The 14,229-nt window shown below is 40.5% G+C and overlaps 1 protein-coding gene across 25 annotated transcripts in view; it reads right to left on the reverse strand.

Moving 5' to 3' along the window:
* Positions 1–14,229, reverse strand: part of DLG2 (discs large MAGUK scaffold protein 2) — a 995,744-nt gene that overhangs the window by 30,461 nt on the left and 951,054 nt on the right. For all 25 annotated transcript variants that reach the window (XM_057396723.1, XM_057396722.1, XM_057396721.1 and 22 more), the window contains one exon: positions 12,326–12,401. In XM_057396723.1, the coding sequence (XP_057252706.1) occupies positions 12,326–12,401 (76 nt within the window). The remainder of the gene's footprint in view (positions 1–12,325; positions 12,402–14,229) is intronic.

The following is a 14,229-nucleotide window of genomic DNA, read 5'->3' on the forward strand; positions in this document are numbered from 1 at the left end:
TAACCATGCCAAGTGCAAGGTCCTACAGCTGGGTGGGAGCAATCCCAGGCACAGCTACAGGTTGGGCAGAGAAGAGATTCAGAGCAGCCCTGAGGAGAAGGACTTGGGGGGGTTGGTTGATGAGAAAATGAACAGGGGCCGGCTTCAGTGTGCCCTCACAGCCCAGAAAGCGAACCGTATCCTGGGCTGCATCAAAAGGAGCGTGACCAGCAGGTTGAAGGAGGTGATCCTGCCCCTCTACTCTGCTCTTGTGAGACCTCACCTGGAGCATTGTGTGCAGTTCTGGTGTCCACAACATAAAAAGGACATGGAACTGTTGGAACAAGTCCAGAGGAGGCCACGAGGATGATCAGGGGACTGGAGCACCTCCCGTATGAAGACAGGCTGAGAAAGTTGAGGCTGTTCAGCCTGGAGAAGAGAAGGCTGCGTGGAGACCTCATAGCAGCCTTCCAGTATCTGAAGGGGGCCTATAGGGATGCTGGGGAGGGACTCTTCACTAAGGACTGTAGTGATGGGACAAGGGTTAACGGGTTAAAATTTAAACAGGAGAGGTTTAGATTGGATATAAGGAAGAAGTTCTTTATGTAAGGGTGCTGAGGCACTGGAACGGGTTGCCCAGGGAAGTTGTGAATGCTCCATCCCTGGCAGTGTTCAAGACCAGGTTGGACAGAGCCTTGGGTGACATGGTTTAGTGTGAGGTGTCCCTGCCCATGGCAAGGGGGTTGGAACTGGATGATCTTAAGGTCCTTTCCAACCCAAACCATTCTGTGATTCTATGATTTCAGACTTTCCTATCACCTCTCTGCTTTTATAGGGGGGTTTCCACATAGCAATTCCAACTGCATGATGAAGTTTCTGAAGAAACAGCAAACTTCTGAAGAGCATCCTGTGTTAGTATATTTGCCTTCTGTGAGAAGCTGTTTTGCAGTTACCATGGCTGCACGGTCAGCAGAACATGGGTCAAACTGCACTTTGGGATTTTCTGCCTCATTTTCCCATCTGCAATACCAGGACCACAGCAGTGCCCTCCTTACAGGCACTCTGTGGGGGACTAAGTCATCACTGTAAGCTGGTAGGCACTATCAGACCTCACTGTCACTGAGGCCACAGTAATTTATTAAGGGAGATGAAGTTTACTGAAGTTAAGTGACTTGAGCAAGTTCAGAAGAAAGCCAATGCTTCTGAGCCATTTTTGCTTTCTTGGTGTAACCATAAACTTGGCCATGGACAGGGTTCACATAAACAGAAAGCTCTTATTGATGTCCTTACAGACATACAGATGATAAGAAGCTGTTAGTGGCAACTGTAAGCCTAGTTATAATATACAGTGACCACACAGTATAATCTTTACGACATACATCTTTCATTCTCAGTCTGGCCACACAGTTACATGCTGGCAAGCAACACTTGCCAACTCCTCTATGGCTTTTTATGAGATGCAGGGGGAAGAATGTCCCTGTTCTGTTCAACCTTCAATTTTCTTAGATTCTGCAAATACTTAGGGAGTAAGAAAGGAAGGCCTGGGCTACAGTCATTCGTTACTGAATTTTTGCACCGTGATCTGTTCTGGTAAGTGACAACAAACTGGGTGAGAAGCTCAGATGAAGATAACTCTGCTTGCTTAGTTTTCCCATGAAGCTGCAGGGAGATTGGAATCTTAGAAAGATCCAAAATGAAAAAGCACAAGCTTGATGACAAACTCCATGCTGTTGCTGTCTAGCTTCTACAGACAAGGGCAGTGTTGTTTAGCATTCACAAATATGAACTTTTACTAATCTGTTTTAAAGACTGACTTAATGCCACTTGTCAGCCAGCAACTCCATTTTAATTCCTAACAAAACAACTGTTAAACCCAACACAAAATACCAGGGGAACAGAATGACTTGAAAGAAAGCAGGTAAAAGCAGTATTTCCAATTCTGCAAACACGTATTTAACTGGGTGCAAGGTATATAAGGAGTACTCATCTGTACTCATTTACACTGCATCACTGTCAGCAGGATTGAAACACCTCTATAAAAACCCTGTGTATGTGACAGCCAAGGTCATTTACAAGCATCTGAAGGTTGTACAGAAAGAGGGTGGGAAAGATTTGCTCAAGCAGCAACACTGAAATTAATAGTGTGAAAATAAGAAAGGGCAAAGCTCCTTGACAGTGAAATCAATTTGGATGTAGAATAATCTGCCCCAAGGGAAGTGCAAAGCCTAGATCGTTTTCACATTTAAAACAAATCTGCTATTCTTAAGTACTGTGGGGAGTAACACTGCAGTGCTGGGAGAGAATGGGGCGGTGGAGGGAAAAGAGCTAGACAATAAGCCTTTCCCAGGTCTAATGTTTGTGTTTCTGTGATGAGATGCTCTCAGATCCAGCTAGGATCCAGCATGAGCTCACACAGAAACCTGTCTCAGCATCCTTAGTGCAACAGTGACAAAAGAGCCTCGAAGATCAGTGGAACACTGGTGCTCACTTGGCAAAGTTTTGGGCTGTCAGATATCAGACCAGACCCACAGTCTTTCCTACTATGTGCATTGTAGGATCTCTATCTGTTTGATCTTCAAGCCTCAGTTTTGGTCAGATATTTTATCATATCCTTTTCTTAGCTCTGATTCCCACTTGACTGCTGGTGGTTCTTCAGATTTACAAATGAAACTGAGGGTTTGGGTCTCCTTTGTGCAATCTTTTGAATTACTCTCACTAATAAATAAAGCTGCAGAAGGTTTTAGCTATCTGTGGTGTTTAAAAAAAACATTCTCCTTCATCACTGGAATCATTTATTTGTGCAAAAAAGTGCTGTGCACTTGACTTGTGCAAGTGTAAACGGCTGCGTGGAACAGACCAGGAATAAGTTGTATAAAGATCTTACACTTATTTTGTGAAGCAGCACTGGAGAAAGATTTACAATACCTACATGTTTTCAAACTATTCAGTCAAAGATAATTTGAGCAGACTTCCCTAGAACTGTCCTTTCAAGTTAAGAGTGTTTGTGCTCACTGCTGACTGGTGTAGCAGGCTGAATCATGGCACAGGTCTGGCTCAGGTGAATCATACCCGGGTCATGGTTTTCATTTAAAACATTGATTTGTTTAGGCCTTACAGCTGAAATTTTGAAAACTAAAGGCATGGGTGAAGAGAAACAAAGTCAATCTCTAAGAGACCGGTGTGAGGTTTGTGTAGGAGGTGAAGTTCCTGCATCTCCCGGTAATGCATCTCGTGCTACCGGTCTCACAGGCAGGATATCAAATTAAATGGTCTTCGGCATTGACCAAGGTTGGTAGTTCCTTATCATGTCCCAAACGGGGCCTGTGAGTCACTAAGTTGATCATAACTGAACTGCTTGAATTTGAATGAGCCAGAAATAAAGACGTGAGACTGCGTCATCTTGATGAGTGTTAATGCTTAACTCCACTCTTCTGGAGCTTTGTGTGAACTCTTACTAAAAGAAAACTTTGTTCTGCTCTAGCTCTTTGACAAATTCTATTGCCAACACTATACATTGCTTTTTTTCCATCCACTTTTTTAGAAGAAGAGCCAAGTAACTATGGCATCAGCTATACACACATGAAAAATTCCTACAATTTAATTCAGGGCATGAGACAATGAGCTGTAATAATAGCACACACATGAAATTAAACTCAGCACAAATTTCTGCTGGAACAGCTTAGGAGGAAAGCAGCTAAATCTCATCTATAAACTTTGGCATTCTACCTGTGCTGGCAAACTTTCACTGTGTTATATTTAATCTTTGACCAATTTACACATTACACACCTCTTAAGCATTTCTCTTACCTAAGCAGGGATGGTACACACTTGCTGGGGGATGGAAACACTGATACTACAGTCCCTGACATTATGCCCACCTGAGAATCAATATTATAAATAAACTCCACACAATTATCTGGCTAAAGAAACTGGAAAATCTATGAAATACATGTATTTAAATAGCTCACTAACTGAAGAAAATACTCCATCAGTATTTTCTTTGACTGACAGCTGCCAATAGGCAGAAATAACCCGAAAAACCCAAGTTCCTTAAGGCACGTTGTTTCCTTGCTAGAGTCACCCCTACTACTGTAGCATAAAATAGAACTGAAGACTCACTTGTTTTGCTTTATTATTGACTGTGACCTGGGCCTAACAGGCAAGAGTATTAAATTACTGCATGTCTTTGTGGAATGCCTCGATATATCCTGGAGCATCGAGACACTGTACAGTTAAATTTTCCTGCCTATATGCTGTTTTATCATCTGAATTTCATTTGATTACTTCAGCACATGAATGAACTAGTTGCTGATAACAGCAGTATTTCTAATGCACCTTGAGAAGTGCTGAGCAGAATGTGTTCAGCTCAAGGGGAACGTTCAGGGCAGCCCAATAATATGGGCTCAGGTCAAACCAGAAGTGTAGCCAGTGTCTGGCACCAGCTCCAACCATCATGAAATGTGAAGACAAGACTACAGAGGATGTGAAAATGCATGAAAGAGCAAGGGCAGATGGACAAATGATTCTCCTTCAAGATGAAAGCTGCGTGGGCAGGAATGATGCTGAGATCTGGTTCTTCCATGTCACTTTATGCTACCCTCATTTCTGAGGTCTTGCAGCCTTTGTGAGTACTTAAATCCAACAGAGAGAAAACGAGAAGCAAGACAGGAACAAAGTCAAATGGAGAAAAGCAATTTGTTTCTCCTCCCTGTTCTGGGCAACTTAACACTGAAGCTCTGGAGAGTATCTTCAGACCTATCATGCCCTTTGCCAACAGACCTAATGCTGTGCCCCTGGGCAAAGGAGAAAACACTGCTGCTCTGCAATTTGCTTTCAATAATTTCCACCAGCTTCTTTTTGACTTCTGATAAGGATCTGCATTTAAGAATGAATTAGTGAGGAATTCTTGCAGCATGAATTCACATTACTTCTTTATCCTTGCTATTAATTCCCATTTTATCACAGAGGAAGCATTCTTGAATGACTTCTGAACAGTTACAACTAAATTCCAACACCGTAGAAACAATGGTTTTGTGGAAGATTTTATGCCAATTAGTAATGGAGATGTAAACACAGGCATTTTACGACATGAATGATTTCCAAAGCTTATTTTAAGTTGCACACATGAAAAATCGTTCTCATGCTTTGCTTACAGCAAAGTGAATTTCAATCCGTCTGAGACGGGGGAGTGTACAGTAAAATACTGATTCACAACTCTAGCAAATAAATGACATGCAGAGTGATTTTCTATATAAAGCTCAGTTCTGAGTAGCAGGGGATTTTTTCCTTGTATCTCATTTTCTCACCTGTAGCTATACATGAAAAGAAGTTCAGGAGCCTGCACTATTTCCACAGCAATAGTAATTCCTATTGGCATTGCAGGAGCTGCATGCTGGGCTGGGTAGAGGGTTTAACCCTATGTATTTTTAGATAGCTTTGCCTAACCTAACCTAGCCTAACCTAACTAACCTAGGCTAACCTAGGCTAACCTAACCTAACCTAACCTAACCTAACCTAACCTAACCTAACCTAACCTATCCAAGCATTTATATCATATATTTGGCAATGTAGTAATGGAAGAGTATATTCAGAATATTACAAGTTCCTAGTTTATTCACTGCAACCACTAGTGCAAAGAATAGTCCAAAAGTGGCTGAGATGTCTATGTTAGGGTTTTAAACTGCACAGTCTGAATAAGGCCCTGTGGTTCTTAAAGTTTACACTATCATGGCTCATCAAGGTAAAGCAGGTTAGGACTGTAAATCCTTGACACATTTTAGCCTTGTGAAGTACTGAAGGGCCATATCCATGTCTTGAAATGGCTGCTGTGTTTCTTAGAGGATGCACCCAGTTAAGGTTCAGAGAAATGGGATTCACTGCATCTAGCTTGAAACGTTTACTTTGTAGGTGCAGAGGCAGTGACCCCACGCTCCCTCTACAGTCTGTGCATGATCCATAACATCTCTTTAAGACAACAGTGGTAGGTTGGTGCTCTTGACCGTGAAGACAGAAAGAGCTGTGGGATTTTTGAGGTGGACAAATATTAATTTAGGGGACAGCAAATTCTTATATATATACTGAAATATATATGTAAAATCAGCTAATATTTTACAACATTGGGGCACATCAGGGAATCTACTCTTTCTGCCAGTGCAATGTAACCCACTGCATTACCAGGCTTCCCCAAAGCAGCAGCTAGCTCCACAATGAAGATGTAGGTTTTTGAACACACTGAGATTGTGGATTTTCTTCTACTATTTTCCAATCACTTTAGGAAATCCATTCCTTATGTCAATTATCTTTAGAAGTGCAAATGAAAGTTGTTCAAACTGCACTAAATATGTGTAAAACTCTCTGAATATGGACTACAAAACAGTTTCTCCCTAAAAGTGGGGAAACTTTATACATAGAAAACTTAAGCTTAGTAAACCAGTGAAACATCATGCTCTTGATAGGCAAAGAGAGGGGATACATAGCCTAATATATATTCAAACTTTCTGATTAGAGAAGCAGGGGTTCATCTGAGATGACCACCCTTTTCTCTGCACTGGTACACCCAGATCTGTCCTGGTGAACCACTAGCACAGACGCTATTGCTGAGACCAGGGCAGGTGTGACTGCAGGCTCTGCTTGGCGAAGATGAAGACAAGAAATCCAGTGTACATATACACTGATGGAAGAAGAAATAAAACCAGGTTTAAACTGCAGCAGTTTGACCATTTCTAATGGTGAGAGCGAAGCACTGGAGTGGGCTGTTTGGGAAGAACATGAAATATCTGTTGTAGCAGACCTTTAAGTAGAGATTAGACGAATCTTCAAGACAGGAGGAAGGTACAAATGACACCCTCAGGGCAGGGGTTGGACTCAGTGACCACCTGAGGTTCCAAACAGACCAGTTTTTCTGTGATTTGATGACCAGGCTGAAAGTACCACAATTTTCTAGAACATAAATTGTTCAGAAACAGGTAAATTGGTTTAATTATTTTGCCCCCCAAATAATAAGCTGTGAAAATGTGTCCTATGTATTAAGTCCTGACAGTCACTGGATTTTGACATTTGGAGGAGAGGTGCATTGAGTATGCAGAAGGTTTTATTTACACCACAGCACAGAATTTGCTATCTCAGTCAAATCTAGCTTTTTCCTTTCATGCCTCAGTGCAAAGAGCAAGAGGCTGACCTTAAACTGCAGACAGGACTGTGGGATCCATAAACAGAATCTGCTCATAAGAAATATCATTAAATGCTATCAAACTTCTGACTGTCATAATAAATACATCCAGAAACATTTGAAGGGGCAGGCTGAGTGCAGCGCGAGTTATCTGACTGAAATACAAAAAGAGCTGTGGATGACAAGCTAACTGAACAGACAAACCCTAATGGATGCTGATGGAGGAATATGGTTTCACAGCCCAGGACCTGCACTGCTGATGAGCAGCAGAGCTGCTGGGAGAGATTTTGGAAGAATGGGGCAGTTCCTTTTCTTGGCAAGCACCTCATCCCTGTATGGCACCCTGCTGAGCAGCCTCACTAGGGTGGGCACCCATTTAGCAATGCTTCCTGGTAATAATGGGGTGAACACCCCCCATGTACCCTAACACATGCATTTAAAATTGAGAGACTGTGAGGAGAGGAATATTTATTTCACTGGGAACTGAAACTGGGTATTTGTCTATAAGACAATGTTCTGGAGTCACTGGCCAAGTAAGGTATGAAATGGAAAAGAAAATGGTATCAAAAACCAGTTCCCTATATAAAATGAAGTTTTACTTAACATTACTCTTGAAGATAATGGAACACTTCTATGGGAACAGGCAAAATTCCTGAATATTAGTGGATGTGAGATGTTCATAAAGATCTTTCCAAGAGTTAAAGTTTCCACTATAAAAATATTTTCAAGAGACAGTCAAGAAAGGGCATATGATCTGACAGGGAGAAAAGCAAAAGAGATGCTATTTTTTGTCTTCTGAAAGACTGGTTGTAATTACAGCAGAGAAAAGAAGCAGATTACTGGCTCATTTCTTTTCCTTCTGTAATATATCCATCGTTTGACATTCGTTTTGATTCAGTAAAACAGCCTGCAAAGCTCTCAACCCCTGTGTGTTTTAGCATTGGAAAAGGAAAGGTTATTTTTGTTCAGCTTGAAGGCTGTGAGAGGGAGAATTCCCAAGAATTCAATATGCCACTTTGGCAGATACATAACCCTGCTCCTTTTGGTAAGCATCAGAAGATACTTGGGATATGATCTTGAGTTCAATATAGCATAAAGCATCCTTTTTAGTTAAGTTTACGCTCACATAACTTCTGAAGCTTCCTCCAGCACAAATACTGGACATAAGCCTTTGGGCTGCTCTATTTTCCATCCATTATCCATAGACCAGTGGGCCCCATAGGCTGAGGCAGCAAATGCTCAATAAATCATAACTGTGTTATCTGAGGTTCATTTATCTTTTTAATGTTTGAAACTTGAAGGTAGGCAGTGCCCTGGAAACCCTGCCCTTTGATGCAATAGCACGGAGCAGCCATAGGGAACCAAAGGAGTAGAATGGTTGCTTTGATACTCCATCCACCTTCAGTAACAATTAGAAAAGCTGGTGAAGATCATTTCTACAATTACATGAATGAAACTAGAAACTAACTTGGTCAACACAACTGAAGCACAATCTTTGCTTGGTGAGATGTAGGTGTTTATACCAGTGCTTGTATTCTTTTCCTTGTTACACAGGTATTAGCATCTCTAACTTGTTTGATATCTTTAAAAAGGTTAATCGGACCTAGGATTCTGCTGATGTCTCTGAACCTGAACAAACAAGTTCCTTTTGGTCAAAATAAACAGAATATGAAAGAAAAATAAACCTGCTGGGTTAAACTGGAGATACAGTTAGCCCAGTAGCGTTTTCTGAAGTTGTCCAACAAAAGATGTTTAAAATAACAGCAGAAGAAATATGATCCTTCCCCTTTTATGACCTCTGTGCTTTTGAAATCAACAATTACCATGTCCTGAGCTACATAACAAAAGTGTTAAAAGTTGTCATTGGAGCCATTGCCTGAAGAGGTTGTAGTGAGGTGGGGGTTGGTCTCTTCTCCCAAATAACAAGGGATAGGATAAGAGGAAATTGCCTCAAGTTGCTCCAAGGGAGGTTTAGACTGGATATTAGGAAAAATTTCTTCACTGAAAGGTTATCAAGCATTGGAACAGGCTGCCCAGGGAAGCAGCTGAGTCACTACCTCTGAAGGTATTGAAAAGACATGCAGGTGAGGTGCTTGGGGATGTAGTTTAGTGGTGACTTGGCAGTGTTGGGTTAAAGGCTGGACTTGATCTTAAAGTTCTTTTCCTACCTAAATGATTCTGTGATTCTATAATTCCTTTTTAACTTATTTATTTTTGCATACAATATCCTGTAATAATGAGTATCAGAATTTAATTATGCACTGTAAGGAAAGGTACTACCCATTTCCTGATTTAAACTTGAGACCAGAGCTGAAGTTCCCTAATTAGCGATTCAAATTCCCTGTGTTTGTATCCATCCTGATTTCATATTCTTTAATTTCACAAGCCATGGATTGGAAGAGTTCAATGAAGTGAATTAAAAGTGATACATATATTCTAAATCCCATTTTTTAAAGACACAGAACTGATTTTCTAGATGAGGTAACACACAAGTTTGGCTTGAAAAAGAGGAACTTCTGGCCTTTGTAAAGATTATCCTTTAGCTATCCCTGCTGACAGGTTTGTCAACTGTATTGCTGAATGTTTGTAAGCACCTTTTTAGTGACACCCAGGAAGCTGATCAGCTACAAACGTCACACCAGCTGTAATACTTTCTTTGTATCTTATCTCTGGATTTGGGATTCAAAATGAGCAATAAATGTGTAAGACTTTTAAAAGCTGTAGAATAACCAGTTCATAGTTTTATATCAGACCAAAGAAATTTTGGCTTCACTGAAACCCTTGCTGTGGGTTATTAGCTTTTAAACATTGCTCCTATATGGGAAGAAAGGAGTCAGGGCCAGCAAGGTGATGAAGGTAAAAGTGCAACAGGATAACCCTTTTAATTGTGAAAAATGCAAGGATTCTCTGTATTCAGTTAAATTTTGCTTAAAAAAATGCTTCCATTCACATCTCCCAGCCAAATTTAGAAATACCCCATGAAAAGGATTCTCTCATTTCATCTTTATAGTAACTTAAGATAGTACCACTTCCCCACACGGTCATGAATGTTTGAGCACAAAGGTGCAACAGACACACATAAGCTCATTCCTATCTTAATTTTGTCTTGATTTCAAACCAGAAGAGTTCTCCTGGGCTTACTGCAGCTCTGTTTACCTGGAATGAATTTCTCCCAGATAGAAAAAGCAAGCTGGACAGCTTACACCACTTCTGTTTGAACACTGAAGGTCTAAATGGAAATACTGATCCCTAAAATGCACATACATATAGGTATACTTGAATATCCCATTTTATGTGTTGATGCTTAATTTAACAGTGAAGCCTTCTTCCCTTTATGCTCTTTCAAACACAAGCCTACATTATCTTTACCCCCAAAGCCTCGAAATGATGGAATTTTTAGCAAATGCTAACAATAGAAAGTGTGCTCTGAAAAGGGTACAACAGTCTTGGTCTATAATTATGCAATTTCCTAAAGACTGAAACAAACATTGATGTGAGTGGCTGGAAGATTAATTTATGCTGATGACAAAAATGGAAAAACAATTTGGGAAATCAAGTGGTAATTAAATTCTTGACAGACTCGCTTGAATGAGGACCATTAGTTGTATAACTGAATTATTCCCCTGAGGCTTTGATTATATACAGGAAATAGACATTTAACAACTGATTTCATTGGCAATATAAAGCCAATTATCTCCCCAAATAAATGGCAACATTAATTTACAGGGTTGCAGAGAGTGAGTGGTCATTTCCAACTAAAAAATGGATTTCTGGTTTCTGAGGAAATGCAATGAGATGAAGAAGTCCCTTTCACAATGCATTTTGTTACACATTTTATACCAAATTATCTGCATGTGCAAATAATGTGCAGAGGCTGAACTCTGATTCTGTATACCTTATAAATCTGGAAAACTGGCTTCAGTCAGTGCAGTTATTCTATATTTACACTCAGGAACTGTTCTGTAGAGCAGTAACAGGAAAGTATTTGCAAGTCTGAAATGTTATTTTGCTGGCATGTATGGGCTTGGGACCCACTGCGCTAGGAGCTGCATATTCATTGCTAGAGGAACTTCTGAGGATGCTAATCTGTCTGAGTGCAAGGACAGAATAAACTCAAATAAAGCAAGTATTCTTATTCCCATTACAAGGAAAACTGAAGCAAGAAGAGATGAAGAATGAGACTTCCAAACTAGGCAGAGGACCACAGGAACAGCAAGTCTGGAAGGGACCAGCTGAACCACTTGGTTTTGTTCCTTGTTAGCATCTACTGATAACTGTACCCTCTCATCACCCAGTTTTGGCACTGCCCTATGTTTTCTGCAGCCAAACAGGAATATTTGCTGATGGCTTTTGAAGCTCTGTCTCTTGGTTTGCTCACAGAAGCCCTCAGCTGTAAATCCCATGCATGCCAACTGGACCGTTATCAAAAATAAATCCCTGCAGATGTAAAGTCAAGTATTCACTACTGCTACAAATGCAAGCTACACTTCAGCAGAAAAATACACCTCAACAGGCTGGACTGTGGGCATTTCTCATGCTATGACTCTTTGCCAGCCAGACGGCAATGTACAGGATATTAGACATCAGGCTAGTGAGAACTGTTGGCTGTTGGCCACAATAAAGAGATGCTGCAGGAATGTTGTTCACTCCAGATATTGATGGTGGAAGGTTACTTGCGTGTTTTATGATGGCTGGCCCTTTGTGCCTGCTGTGAAACACACTTGTGTTCGATGTCTGTCACAACTGTCAAAGCAGAATACCCAAAACCTAAACTTTGCTTCCAGGAATCTAACTTTCAACCTTAGTTTGAGACTTGACAGCTTTTGAAGCCAGGAAATTTACACTTCTTGCCCTATTTCATTAAACAATTATCCACCTGCACTGGTTTTCAGTCTTCTCTATCCATCATTTAACTAAAATCATAGCTATCATCACAGAATGCTCTTTGTTTTCTTCATATCTTCTAATCAGAAGGCACTGTCAGTCAGTATTATTATAAAAAGGGCATTTAATTATTTCAAAGATTATATCATACTATATTCCTGTCTAGATTTCACTATACCCCATGTCTTGTTTGCTACAATCTAAATATTCCTTACGTTGCTAAAATTTGCTCTACTCTGAAACATATCAAACAATTACAAAGTGCAATTTCAAAATGTTTCACTATTTACGTACCCCTTTTGCATCAATTACACCAGGTTTTGCGTTGAATTTCACTGTCTTCAAACGTGCACGCTCCTTTCTTTCAACTCTGGAGAACAGAAAAAGACAGAAACACACATTGATTATAGAAGTGTTTTGTACAGCATATTTGACACCTGGTCTCCCAAGACCATTGGTGGCTTATTATGCATAACATTAGCATTTAAAGCAAGTTTAAAGAGAGAGATGTCAGGTCACTTCCTCCACCCTCCATCATATTTGAGAAGTTGTGGCAGTCCAGTGAAGTTCCCACTGACTGGAAAAGGGGAAACATAACTCCCATTTTGAAAAAGGAAGACCTGGGGACCTACAGGCTAGTCTCACTTCAATGCCTGGCAAGATCATGGAGCAGATCCTCCTGGAATCTATGCTAAGGCACATGGACAGTAGGAAGGTGAGTGGTGACAGCCAGCATAGCTTCACAAAGGGCCAACTGTGCTTGACCAAATTGGTGGCCTCCTACTATGGGGCTATGGCATTGGTGGATAAAAGAAGAACAACTGGCATCATCTACCTGGACTTGTGCATTTGACACTGTCCCACATGACATCCTTGTTTCTAAACTGGAGAGACATGGATCTGATGCATGGATCACTCAGTGGATAAGGAATCGGATGGATGGTTGCACTCAAAGAACTGCGGTCAACAGCTCGGTGTCCAAGTAGAGACCGGTTACCAATAGTGTGCCTCAGGGGTCAGTATTAGGACTGAAGCTGTTTAACATCTTTGTTGGTGACTTCGACAGTGGGATCGAGTGCACCCTCAGCACATTTGCCAATGACACCAAGCTGTGTGGTTCAATTGTTATGCTGAAGAGAAGGGATGCCATCCAGAGGGACCTTGACAGGCTTGAGAGGTGAGCCAGGGCCAACTTCATGAAGTTCAACAAGGCCCAGTGCAAGGTGCTGCACTTGGGTCTGGGCAATCCAAACTGTTCTATGATTTTATGATTCTGTAAAGCCATTCATGTCCTTACTCATCTTGACTAATACATCAGTGCTGTACAAGTGACATTTACTACCTCTGCAAAATCTTCTTCAGAATCTGTCTACTGGCTCGACAAAAAAAACTGATATAATTGAAACAATAACTCTATTGTGTCCCTGCCCATGGCAGGGGGGTTGGAACTAGATGATCTTAAGGTCCTTTCCAACCCTAACTATTCGATGATTCTATGATTCTATGATTCTATGATTCTATTTGTCTAAGACTAAGAGTTGCTCTAGAAAATCCAAGTTGAATCCCACAAAACTAGCTTTTAAGACCTTGATATTATATTTTTATTAGCCAATAAATACTTAGGAAAAAATGAGGCTTATTATATCCTCCAAACTGGTCCATTCATGACCCTTTTTCCAACTTTCACAGATTCACACAAATGACTTCGTACAAGTATCTTGACTTCTGAGCCTGGATAGTAAGAATACAGGATTTCTGATAATTAGTTTTTAAAATATACCTCTAGTCTATCTAGTGATAATTAACTCATTTCCTTCTATCTGAGTGTGCTTATATATTTTCTACTGAAACACAGTGAATGTTGGTTGCTATAGTTACGGTTTAAATTTAGAATAAATGCATTTCTCTGTAAGCGTGGAATATTCACATGGAAACAGCTCAAATGCGGCTTTCAAATTAAATCTGTGTAATTAAAAACACATGAACAGTCTCAAACTTAAACTAGCAGATGAAGTCCCTTGGTAGCACCAATAAGAAATGAAGACTTCAGGCTGTGTAATTGCCTAAACAGGACTGATGCCTTCTGAGAAAATAATTAGCTCAAATGAACACAGTATTCTACTTATTAATCTGTATTAACATTTAAACTCATTCCAGTCCTGTCTAACTTCCTAAAACATCTGCTTTTAACTTCATTT

The sequence above is a fragment of the Pezoporus wallicus genome, unplaced genomic scaffold, assembly GCF_028554395.1.
Source record: "Pezoporus wallicus isolate ANWC-B61680 ecotype Strahan unplaced genomic scaffold, APGP_CSIRO_Pwel_v1 contig_13458, whole genome shotgun sequence".
Classification (NCBI taxonomy): Eukaryota; Metazoa; Chordata; class Aves; order Psittaciformes; family Psittacidae; genus Pezoporus; species Pezoporus wallicus.